This window comes from Mercenaria mercenaria, chromosome 15 (assembly GCF_021730395.1).
Source record: "Mercenaria mercenaria strain notata chromosome 15, MADL_Memer_1, whole genome shotgun sequence".
NCBI lineage: Eukaryota > Metazoa > Mollusca > Bivalvia > Venerida > Veneridae > Mercenaria > Mercenaria mercenaria.
The window spans coordinates 7,567,542-7,580,298 of NC_069375.1; the positions used below are offsets into that span (position 1 = coordinate 7,567,542).

The 12,757-nt window shown below is 38.3% G+C and overlaps 1 protein-coding gene across 1 annotated transcript; it reads right to left on the bottom strand.

Annotated features, from left to right (window-relative positions):
• Positions 1-8,920: 8,920 nt before the first annotated feature.
• On the bottom strand, positions 8,921-10,354 carry LOC123562021 (trichohyalin-like). The gene has a single exon (XM_045354677.2). It carries the CDS (start codon positions 10,352-10,354, stop codon positions 8,921-8,923), a length of 1,434 nt encoding a protein of 477 aa, XP_045210612.2.
• Between the last annotated feature and the right edge of the window lie 2,403 nt (positions 10,355-12,757).

Here is a 12,757-nt window from a genome sequence, read left to right on the forward strand (position 1 = left end):
TGAAAAACGTTATAGTATTCTGATGATTTATCTAATCCTGTCAATTTCGTCACATGAGATGTTGTAAAAATAGGTAATCAGATATATTGCTCGTGTTGTCAAAAACTCACACACAAACATAATTATTCAAGATCCTTAGGATCTAAAAAAGACATTATATAAACAAAACGATATTTTTGTGCCGTGTAGTTTGCTTTCCAAGGTGTGATCAACGTTGTTAATAGCAAGGGGCTGAGATTTAGATCTGTGACACTTTTGGATTTCTACAATAAAATTAATTTTAGACAATTTGTTTCTGTATGGGGAATGCGTTGGCAAAGGTCGCGTGTAATTTCGAATTTACCCGAGCAGATGCAGTTCACCATTGCATGTCAAATTTCAGCCACAAATAAAGTACGTTCCTGTTATTTCAACTGATTGTTGAAAAGACCAAGTACGTTGTTGACCAAGAAGGCTGGCATGCACTACAGCTCTGTTTGAAATGTCTAAGTGAGAATTTCTTTAAGGAAATGTAAATGAACAAATACCATACAAGTTACTGTGCAGGAAAAACGAAGAGTGTGTCAGGAATGTGCTGAATTAGGCTTATCACAAATTCAAAGTTAAGTGGAACGACTTGGTGATTCTATATGACAGAAATATGAACGGTAAGTAAAATGTTATCGTTACTATTAAGACAGATGTGATTTTTCTTGCATGACTTTTAATAGACAGTGTAAATCAGAAACCAAAATAAACTTTTTTTTATAATATTGAGCAACATTATTGAAAGATTATCATCAAAAATACAAATGCAATATGTATATCGAATTCAAGCACATTTCGCATCTGCTGAGACCATACTTATTGAACTCCCAGATATTTATAGCAATAGCGAAATATGATCCTGATCAGACTGAAAAGATATGCAGTGATCTGAATACTGTCCAATGGGTAAGGCTGTTTGCAGGCCTCATTCATGACCATAATTGCTATTGTCTTAAAGTTAGGATCGCCAGTGTACAATTACAGACATTACTGCTTGACCTTCATTCAATATCTAAATGTTTCATATACGACGTAATATGTTTTTTTAATAAATGTTTGGTAATCTTGTGCCTTGTTCTGAAAAAACAAATTATTGAAAATTTCAAAATATACTGTTTTCAGTAATTTCTGGTCGAAATTAAGTACAGTAATTTTATGAACTATTGGGCTTATATACATTCCATTGTATGGCAATGATGCAATTAGTAAGCCCTGGAACTTCTGTAATTCAAATTTTCGCCAATAGTTTTTCTAGATGTATATTTTGCTGAAGATAGAATTCAATTCTAATCGTGATCGATCTTTGCAATTGTATTAACGTCGGGATTTCTACAGATTTATGTTCAGGATACTGTGCTATGTTCATCCTGCAACGACAAGGTCGACTAGGCCTAGAATGAAGTTAGCGCCTGTCCAGAATTCTAGGCCATATGCAGAATGTAAAAAGGGGACTACCTGGGAAAATCTTTGTTGTATTGGTCATGGAACTGAAGGTACCAGGTGATATGGTCCTCGATATGCACAAACCCCCTTAATCTTAGTTGAGATAGCCAAAACAGACAACACAGTCGTATATGTTACAGGACAGCCATGTGATGCAAGCTTGACGGTATAATTGACAAGTGAAAATGTGAACAATAGTTCAATCAAAGAATAGTGGTGCGCATGGGTGGTTTCATTGCATTTGAGCTACCTTGGGTGTATTGGTCATTATGTCAGGCTCAGATTGAGTGATTTGTTAGAACAGTTATGCACCAAATGTAATCCCTCACATAATGGGTGGAAAAGCTGTTGCAAGAGCAGTAAGGGGACATTCACTTGCAACCATGCTTTAAATATTCTGTTGATGCGTCATTGTTCAGAGACCTCCCACTTGTTGATGCCAACAATAATGATGAAGTCAAGGAAACAGGAGTTGAATGTGAAAATAGTACAATGAATGGCTTGTAGATCTGTATTCAAAGTTATCTTCTGGCGAAATTACTGTTGAGGATGTATACAAGAATGATCTTCTTGATGACTTCTATAACTCATGGTTAACTACAAAGCAGAGACTCTTACAATATCCAACTGCAGCATTGTGGATTCAGTATCTAGAAATGATGGATACTCGTACTACGCAAGAACGAACTGGGGACTGGGAGCTGAGTTTGCAATCGTTGAGTGAAATGCTGCCTTTCTTTGCAGCTGCGGGCCACAACCTGTACCTAAAGTCGGTGTATTTTTATTTGCAATGTATGCAAACCCTTCATGAAAACCACCCTGATGTATATCAAGCATTCATGAAAGGCCACCATGTAGTACGCCGAAGTGACAGATACTGGGCGGGATTATCACCAGACCTTGTCATAGAGCAAGCTTTGATGCGGTCAGTCAAAACTACAGGAGGAATGACTCGTGGAAAGGGACTGTCAGAAAGTCAACGTGCGCAATGGTTATTATCGATGCCTTCATGTGTTGAAATTAACAACGCCATGCAATTATTTTGTGGGAAAGAATTTCAGACCAGTCCACAGCATAAAGAACTAGGCAAATCCCGAAATGAAAGAGATTTCAAAGATACCCAGATTTTCTTGTCATTCTTAGAAGAACGGAATCCTTTTCGTGAAGATCTTCTTCTGTTCAACATCGAAACTGGCGTTACAACAGATTCAACGGTGAATGCGCATCAGGCAAAGATGGTTGGAAACAAAGTTGTAGAATCAATGATAGGACAAAATGTTTTTGAAGTTAGTTTCAAAAAAAGTCAGAAAGCAGTCACTTTAGATGCAGCACAACAGCTCAAAGTTGATAATGATACAATAAAAGTTGACCCACAGTTACTTTTTCAAAGACTGTCAGCAGCAGCACAGAGGTTTATAGAAGATATGCCAACTGTGTTTTCTTATGAACTTTGCAGTGTACCGTCCTCTTTGTTTGATACAACAGGACTGATTAGAAAGTCACAGAAGTCACTGCTGGCGGATGCTATATGGGCACTTGGAGATTGTAGTGTTGTTGAAATACTCGAGACGAACAAATACATGTATGTCATTGACGGTGGTTCCCTTCTGCATCATGTTCCATGGAAATCAGGGATGTTGTTTCAAGAAATATGTGATGCTTACATTCACTATATCTCTTCTAAATATCCTAATGCTTTAATTGTATTTGATGGATACCAGTCTGGTCCAACTACTAAGGACACAGCACATGTGAGACGTAACCATGGTGTTATCAGTACAAAAGTTTACTTTACAAAGTCTACACCACTTGCAACAAGGAAAGAGAAGTTTCTAAGTAAGCAGAAAACAAACAAAACTTTATTTTCATGCTAGGAAAAGAACTTGAAGAGAAAGGGTATAGTGTCGTTTATGCAGATAGTGATGCTGATGTTTTGATTGTAAATTCTGCTATAGATTTAGCTGACACAAGAGATGTTGTAATTATAGGTGAAGATACAGATATTCTTGTGCTTTTGTTGTACTACATAAACTCCGATCACAAACATGTAATATTCAAATCAGCCCTTAGGCAAAAAACATCTAAACCACAACGAGTATGGGATATAAACAAAACCAGATATGTTCTTGGTCAGGCACAGTGTAGAATGTTGCCTGTTATACATGCATTAACTGGGTGTGATACAACTTCACAGTTGTTTGGAATAGGCAAGGGAACAGCACTGAAGAAATTTAGATCTGATGAGCGACTTGTTGCCCTTGCTGACGTGTTTCTAACACAATCCAACAAGGAAGATGTAATCAGTTGTGGAGAGCAAATTCTTGTTGTTCTGTATGGTGGATCGCCGTTGGAAGGTCTAGACGTGTTACGTTTCCGGAAATTTACCACGAAAGTGATGTCAAGTTCTACCCATGTGCAGGTGCAGACATTACCACCCACATCTGCAGCTGCCAAGTATCACAGTTCACGTGTGTATTATCAGGTACATGAATGGATGGACAGTGAGACCAATCTTTTGCCAATTGAATGGGGCTGGGCACTGACACATAACATGCTCATGCCTTTGAAAACTGATCTTAAAGCTGCACCTGATAATCTGCTTATTATGGTCAGATGTAAATGTAAACAGAACTCTGACTCGAGAAGGTGTACTTGCAGAAAAAACGGACTAGAGTGTTCCTCAGGATGTGCTGAATGTAGGGGTTTAAGTTGCACAAATGTTTCAAAGTTCACAGACTTGGACTCGGACTTGGACAGTGATTAAGTCTTCATGACAAAATATACATGCAACTGAGTTTAGGTAAAACTGTAATATCACGTTACGTATTTAATTGACAAATTGTGATTATTTCATGACATACTTTTAATAGACATGGTTACAGTCATTTCCGAAAACAAAATAAACTTTTTTTTTTATTTGAGCAACATTTTTGAGCTTCATCATGCGAAAACCATACTAATTGCGACCAGTATGGATCCATATCAGCCAGCACATCCTAGCAGTCTGATGAGGATCCATACTTATCTCTGAACATCCCATGATATCTATACTGACTGAATAGCGAACAGTATGGATCCTGATCAGACTGCACAGATATGCAGGCTGATCTGGATCCATACTGGTCGCAATGGGCATAAGGCTGGTTTTTGCATGACGCGGCTCATTTATGGAGCTTTTATAATTGCATACTAATAAGAGATTAGTGATCAGCCAGGTGTACTTCTTAGATTTAAGTGAATATGACTGCTTTGAACATTACATTCAATTTATCTAAATTTTCCCATATACGATACGTAATACTGATATTTTTCAATAAATGTGTTGTGTTACCCCACCTACTTTTGCTCTTTTTGTTCTGAAAAACAATATTTATTGCCCTTAAATATCAAAAATATACTTGTTTTGATTAACTTTCTGTTGTAAAACGAAATTACAGTACAGTGCATATTTTAAAATGAAACTATTGGTTGCTTTTATTATACTCATATGTCAATTTTTTGGAAAATGACTGCCCTAAAATATTTAAATAGTCGCCGGATTCATGTATTTTTTCAGAATTTTCCCCATATTAGATTTTTCTAGACTTTTGATATTTTGTCAAAGATAGTATCTAGATTTCAAATCAGTGATTTTCGATTCTTTTGCAATTAGTTGAAGGTCAAGGGTCATTTTGCTACAGATTGACTGGACTAATAGGGTGATACGGTGTGGTGCGTGATTGTTCCATCCCCGCAAGACGACAAAGCTCCCCGACGAGGCCAGACATGAAGTTAGCGCCTTTGTCACTATGAATTCTCTCAGGGAATCCATAGTGTACAAAGAACTTCTCAAAAAGGACACGGGCAGTGGTTTTGGCAGTTTGATTGGTCGTGGGGAAAGCCTGAGCGTACCTGGTGAAGTGGTCGGTCACCACCAAGATATGCTCAAAGCCTCCCTTACATCTCTCAAGACTGAGATAGTCCAAACAGACCATTTCCATTGGTGCAGTCGTGGATATGTTCACCAGGGACGCCACGTCAGAGCAATGCTTGACGCGTATACACCTTGGACAAGATGAAACCCTGTCCCTGATGAAATTATCCATACCAGGCCAAAAGAAACGCTGTCTGAATAGGAATATGGTCCTATCTCTGCCCTGGTGACCAAGGTCCGCATGAAGAGCCCGAAACACCCTGATGGACGCTGGAAGCAGTAACTGGGAATATTCCTGACCACCAAATAAAGCCCGTCGATACAACACGCCCTCCCTATGTTCCAACTTGTCCCAGTCTCTCAGATACTTCGACACAGCTGATGGTCTGGTACATCGCTGAATATGTTCTTGAAGAACAGAGATAACTGGATCCTGTAGCTGTAAGCTTCGCCAATCCTTGGAACTTAAGGAATAGGCTTGGACCACGTCTTCTGGAACGCTTGTTTCCGATGATGACTCTACCTCAGGCAAGGTCTCTGGATCGATGGTGCTATAACAAAAAGGTGCCTTTTCAACGCTGGCTGCAACTGCTGTTGATATTGCAGTGATAGTTTCAGGGTCAATGTTGATCCTACTGAGCCCGTCGGCGTCGGCGTTGTTACGTCCAGCTCGATAGCGTGGAGTAAAGTTGTAATTGGCCAATGCTGCCATCAAACGCTGACCTGTGGCATCCAGCTTGGCTGTCGTCGTGACGTAGGTGAGAGGGTTATTATCCGTCACAACCTCGAATACCGCGCCGTACAAGTAGTCATGGAATTTTTCCGTGACGGACCACTTGAGGGCAAGGTACTCGAGCTTATGAGCCGGATAATTCCTCTCAGCTGGCTTCAACGAACGGCTGGCATAAGCAATTACACGATCCTTCCCGTCTTGATGTTGGTATAAGACAGCTCCAAGTCCCTTGGCAGAGGCGTCGGTATGCAGTACAAAGGGAAGTCGGTTATCAGCATAGGCTAATATTGGAGGACTGACTAGGCGGTCCTTGAGTTCTTTGAATGCTTTCTGATGCTCCTCTTCCCACCTGAAAGGCGTTCTTTTCTGCTTCGATGGAGGTTTTGTCTTCTTCGTTGGATGACCGATCAAGAGATCATTTAGGGGCCTAGCAATGGTGGAGAACCCATCACGATGCGGCGGTAATAGCCAACGAAGCCGAGGAACTTCCGTACTTCCTTGACATTGGTAGGTGTAGGCCATTTACGGACTGATTCGGTCTTTTGAGGGTCTGCTTGTATCCCATCTTTTGAGACGACGTGTCCGAGATATGTTGTTTTAGTCTTAAAGAACTCGCATTTAGAGGGTTTGATTTTTAAGTTGTACGATGCCAAACGAGAAAATACTGAATCTAAACGTTGAATGTGAGAGTCGATATCTGATGAGAAGATAATAATATCATCCAAGTAAATTAGACAGTCCTGCAGGTTAAGATCTCCAATGCAACGCTCCATCAGTCTCTGAAATATCGCTGGGGCGTTGCAGAGACCAAATGGCATGCGGTTACACTCATAGAAACCCAACCCGCTGACCTGGAACGCTGTCTTTTCTTTATCTTCTTCGGCCAGCTCCACCTGCCAGTAACCGGCCTTCAGGTCCAACTTAGAAAAATATTTGGTTCCTGCTAGCAGGTGGAGAGAGTCCTCTACCCTTGGAATGGCATAACTGTCCTTTTTGGTCCGCCCGTTCAACTTCCGGAAGTCTAGACAAAAGCGTATAGAGCCGTCCTTCTTCTGGACAATCACAACATTCGAGGACCAGGGACTCTTCGACTCTCTTATTGCTCCTATGTCAAGCATCTCCTTAATATGTTCCCTGACTTCATTAAAGACTGCGGGTGGTATTCGTCCGTATGGTTCCTCAAAAGGTTCTTCGTTGGTAAGTTTGATGGTATGTTTCACTTCCGACGTATGGCCTAAATCTAGAGATGTTTTTGGGAAAATAGTGTTCCATTTGTCAAACAGTTTACATACTTTCTGTTTCTGTTGAGTTGTAAGGTCGGTGTTATTTAGTTCTATTCCATATTTTTCTTTTATATCTATGTTCTCATAATCTTTGTTTTCTTTTTCAGGTGTTGCAGACGAGATGGATGCTGAACTGGCTGGCTGAAGGATTGGAGCTTCTCGGATTACTTTGACTTCCTGAAGTTGACATAGATCTGACTTTGCTTTTATCTTTACAGGTTTAGCTGTTACGTTGCAGATTCGCACTGGGATTCTGGCATTCTTTCCAGGAGTGTTGATTGTAACTACTCTAGGGCATATCAAAGCACTGTGGTTCTGATTTTCCATTGGTTCAGTGACAGCTGATTCGACATTACGTTGCTTACGCAGAAATCCTGTTACAGTTCTTGTTTCCATAGGGTGCAGCGTAATGTCTTTGGTAGCAGTTACTTTTCCAACATTTGTTGCTATGGCCATAAAGGCTGCCTTCCATTCATCAGGAGCGTCATTGTCTTCTTTTGTAAATTCTTTAAATTCCCTAATTATGTTCGTTCCGAGAATGATGGGTACTGTTCCGTGATAATCCTGAACAGGTACTACAAGAAGAGGTAAGTATTGGTTTTGGTGAAATTTTTGTTTCAATATTTGCTTGGATATAACCTGTGTATGGTATACTGCCTCCATTTGCATTTTTCAATTCAAGTTCAAAATCGGTCATGGAGTGTAATTTAGGTTTATCTGCTAAACTGTTGTAATAGCTTTCTGAGATGATGCTAATCTGAGATCCACTATCAATTAGTGCTGTACTTTCTACTCCATCTATCTTGATCTCTGTTGTATTTGCATGTCCAACAATTCTATGGTATATATCATTTTTTGTTTTGGGGCTACCATTTATGAACTCGCTCTCATCTGTCCCTGCGATCAGAGCCTCTCTCCGTTTAACTCCTTTGGCTGCTGTTGTGACTGATTAGCTCTGGATCTTTGTTGATTTTCATTGATGTTTTGATTTCCAAATTGCTGAAGTCCAGACTGGCTTTGTGGAGAACTTTAATCTCTACTGCTTTCATATCTATTCCTATCATAACCTCTGCCTCGACCATAACTTCTTCCTCTTCCATAACCTCTTCTGTAACCATTTCCTCTTGATCGTGATCTTCCATAACCTCTGAATTCTCCTCTGTATTCATGTTCTGGCTTTGCTTCTCTTTCCTTTGTCAACTGCTCAAACTTTCGTTCCATTGTCTTCATCTGTTCTGTAAGATCCTTTAATATCTTTAACTGTTGGTCAATCTGTTGGGCGTTAACTTATTTTGGCTGATCCTGGTCTTTAGTTACATTCATCTCTTGCTCTTCTCTTCTCACTTTCTTCTTTAGCTCTTCGAAAGTGCTTGCTGTCTCATAGTATACTCTAGTGGCATTCCGTAGTTCAGTGCTACTCATATATCTCCAAAATCTGGTTTTGAGCATGTCATCTATCTTCTTTTCTTCAATCTGCTTTCTTTCTACTGCCAACTGTAGTAATGTTTCTAGCCTTACACCTCAGGCTGCTATGTCTTCATCTTTTTCTTGCTTTGCTGTGTAAAATCCTTCCATTATGCTTTCTCCGCTTTTGGTGTTTCCGAAGTTACTATCGAGGGTTTGCAAAATTTCTTCAATGGTTGCCGTAGCTTTCATTGTCGAAAGAATCTTTCTTGGCCTACCACTGATGGAGTTTCTTACTGCTTGTTCAATTACTTCTGTGTGGTAAATCTTAGACTCGAGCATACTTTGTACTTCCGCTTTCCATTCTCTGAAATACTGTAGGTCTGTCAATTTTGGAACGCTAGGTTTATAGATAAGTGGTTGTGTCAGTTTGTTATTTTCTGCGGTCGATTTCTTTTGTAACTTCTGTTTTGGAGATTCTACAACTTTCAGTTCCTCATCAAGCATACTAATTGTGCTTTCTTTCTCCAACAAACTCTGCTCTAGATCATTTTTCACTTGTTTCCACTTTCTCATCCTTTCCTCTTTTAATTTTCTTTTCTCCTCTAATAATCTTTCTGTTTCATTTTTCTGTCGACTTACTTCTTTTAACCTCTCTTTCCTTTTTATATCTTCTATCATTCTTTTCTCTTGTAATTTCATCTGTTCTATCTGTTTTATTAATTCTTGTTCATCTTCAATTTCGTCTTCCTGTTTTATGTGCTTTCCATATTCTATTTTCACATCATCCATGCCTTTCACCTCCTTCTTTTTAATTCTGTCCTCAGAATTTCTCAATACTCCTATTTCCTTCTCTCTTTCCTTTGTTTTGTCTAACCTTCTAAATATATTTCCATGTGTATCACTCTTATGTAATTCATCCTGTTCATTTCTTTTACTTCTACTTTTTATACTTTGCCTGTCGCTACCTATTGAGCTGATAGCATCTATATTGCCATAGTTATCCACAGTGACCAAAGATCTCCCAATAGCAGCATTATCCTTATATCTGACATCATCCCTCATATATTCATCCGTATATAAATCATTAAATTCATCTTCATTGTCATAGCCATATGCTCCTTCTATTTCATTCAATTCATTTTCTATATTCTCGTCTGTTTCATCAAAAACACCATATTCACTTTCCTCTTTATTATCATTTTCATGTACATTTTCAACAACTTTAATTCTTTCTACTTCTAAATCTAACTGTTTTTTCCTTTCTATTAATTCATCTATTTCCCTGTTTTCCCTTTGTTCATCTTCCTTCATTTGTCTCAGTCTTTCCTTCCTTTGTTTAGCCTCTTTTCTCTTTGTTTCAAGTTCACTTCTCTGTCTCTGTAATTCTCTAAATTGATTCAATTGAATTTCTCTATCTCTTTCTTTGATTGTCTCTAATCTATCTTTCTCTATTCTATCTTGTAATGCTTTTTCCATTTCGGCTATTTCCTGACGCAATTTGTCTCTTTTAAGACACCTTAGTTCCCTTTCAGACATTTTGTGTGCCATTATGTTTCATAAAATGTTTAACCTTAAGCAGCACAAAATATTTCACAATTCAACTTCACTCACTATATTCACTTCACAAAATCAATGTTACTTCTTCACAATTCAATTGAATTTACATTCAAAGTATTCAGTACAATTCATTCACCAACTCAATATCACTACTTCACAATTTAATTCAATTCAGATTCACAATATTCAATTTAATTCAGTTCAACAAAAATCATCATGGCCAAAGTATCACACATCACAACACTTCAAATTCACAAACATTTGTCTTTATTCACCAAGACACACTGCCTTATCAAATCATTAATTCAATTTCACAGTAAATATCTTTGATATTTCCACACAACTACAGCACTTCAACTAACATTACACCATCATCCACAAATACACAAAGACTCAATGGGATCCCAATATATTTCAGTACTTTGAGATGCCTATAACTTAACAACCATTAGAACTATAAGACTGTGAACAGTGTATTACAGTGTGCTGTAATTTTGTATACCCTTATTCTGTAATTGTGTCTTACAGTATACTATGATATAGAATAGTGCTATATTTCTTTCAAGTTTCACAAAATTCAGTACAGCATTTATAGCACAGTAACAGCAATGTATTGTATCACTGTAAGGTAGCTATATGTGTAATAATAAGGAGTATCAAATAGGACACACAGGTACTATATGAGTGGGGGATTAAAAAAATGTAGAGTCAAATATTGAAAAATAATTCAGAAACTTGAAAAAAAAAAAAAAAAAAAAATATTGGGCAGCTGTGGGTTTCGAACCTACAATTATAATGTAATTTCAAAAAAAAGGTGCTAGACTATTGTTTTAAAAGACTAGATTATTCAATGTCTTGGAGAAAATATATTCATACTCTTTACCTTTTAAAAATGTTGAAATATAAAACTGACAAGTTATCGTAGCTCTAGGCAGGTTAAGACATAACACCAGGAAAACTACATCTTAATTTGGTAATCAACAGTCTGGCCGGTGCATATAAAAGATCTATGTACTAGACATTCGAGGAGGCGAGGCGGCAGAGCCACCAACCGTGGTTCTGCCAACGTAAATCAAAAATACTATTATGCCTCGTTAGGTTACCTTCCAAATATGTAGATTTCATGAAAGACAACTCAAACATAATTAGTTCTTAACATTTTACAGTAGCTAAATATTATTTGAAAGATGGACACTGAGACAATAAAATTACTTGTATTAATAGACTTTCTTTAACTGCCTCAATTAAATAAACATCAGAAACGAACTATTGTGTCTTCGATCTTATGTATGTGTGTGAAAGTTCTACAACAGGTTTTACAAGTCTGGTAACACTGGTGCCATGTGGCTTTTAGAGGCCATTACCCTACACAATGTTCAGGTAACAAGTCTAGCGCTCTCCCGATGGAGCTATTGCGCCACTTACTACTATCGCTATCACTATTGTGTGCAGTATAAAATAAACTGCGAGTCCAGACAAAGCGCAATGGTTTACACGATAAAATCGATTTTACGGAAAATCGAACTAAGTGGAGACCTTTATGATATTTTGTAAATTCTACAGGATTTTTGTCTCTGTAAACTTTTACAAAATTACAAACCGCACTAGAAAATTTCGCGATAAAAATATATAGCACGCGTTTACCTTGCAAGGTTTTGAAGTAAGATGTACTGAGTTATTATTTCTTATGAAATAGGTGGATCCGGCCTATATCATAAAGAAATAAACGTTCATTTACTTTCTGACAAGATTTCTGGTGCAATATATTTTCACTTGGCGAAAATTATTGTTCCAGATAGTGACACATTTTGCTGTGACATAAGGAATAACTTTCAAATAACCTGCTTTATAATAAGTAAACGGTTACACATTTTTGCGTAATGACTGACATACAGACAGACATATGGAAGGACGCAGGGCAGCTGAATTATAGACTCAATATTTCAATATTTTATCTTAAATTTATACTATCTGAGATGACCTACATAATCAATCTATATACACCTATACACATCTACTGTCCTACTTATTACACTCTATTGTTACCGGGGGGCCTCCGTGGCCGAGTGGTAAGAGTCGTTGACTTCAAACCATTTGCCCCTCATCGATGTGGGTTCGAAACCTCATTTGAGGCGTAGAATTCTTCACGTGAGGAAGCCATCCAGCTGGCTTACGGAAGGTCGGTGGTTCTACCCAGGTGCCCGCTCGTGATGAAATAGTGCACGGAGGGGCATCTGGGGTCTTCCTCCACCATTAAAGCTGGAAAGTCGCCATATGACCTAAAATTGTGTCGGTGCGACGTTAAACCCAACAAAATAAATAAAACTATTGTTACCGGATTAGTGTCTTGGTCAGTGATACATGCAGGGACGTACCTGTAGGTTAAATATTCAT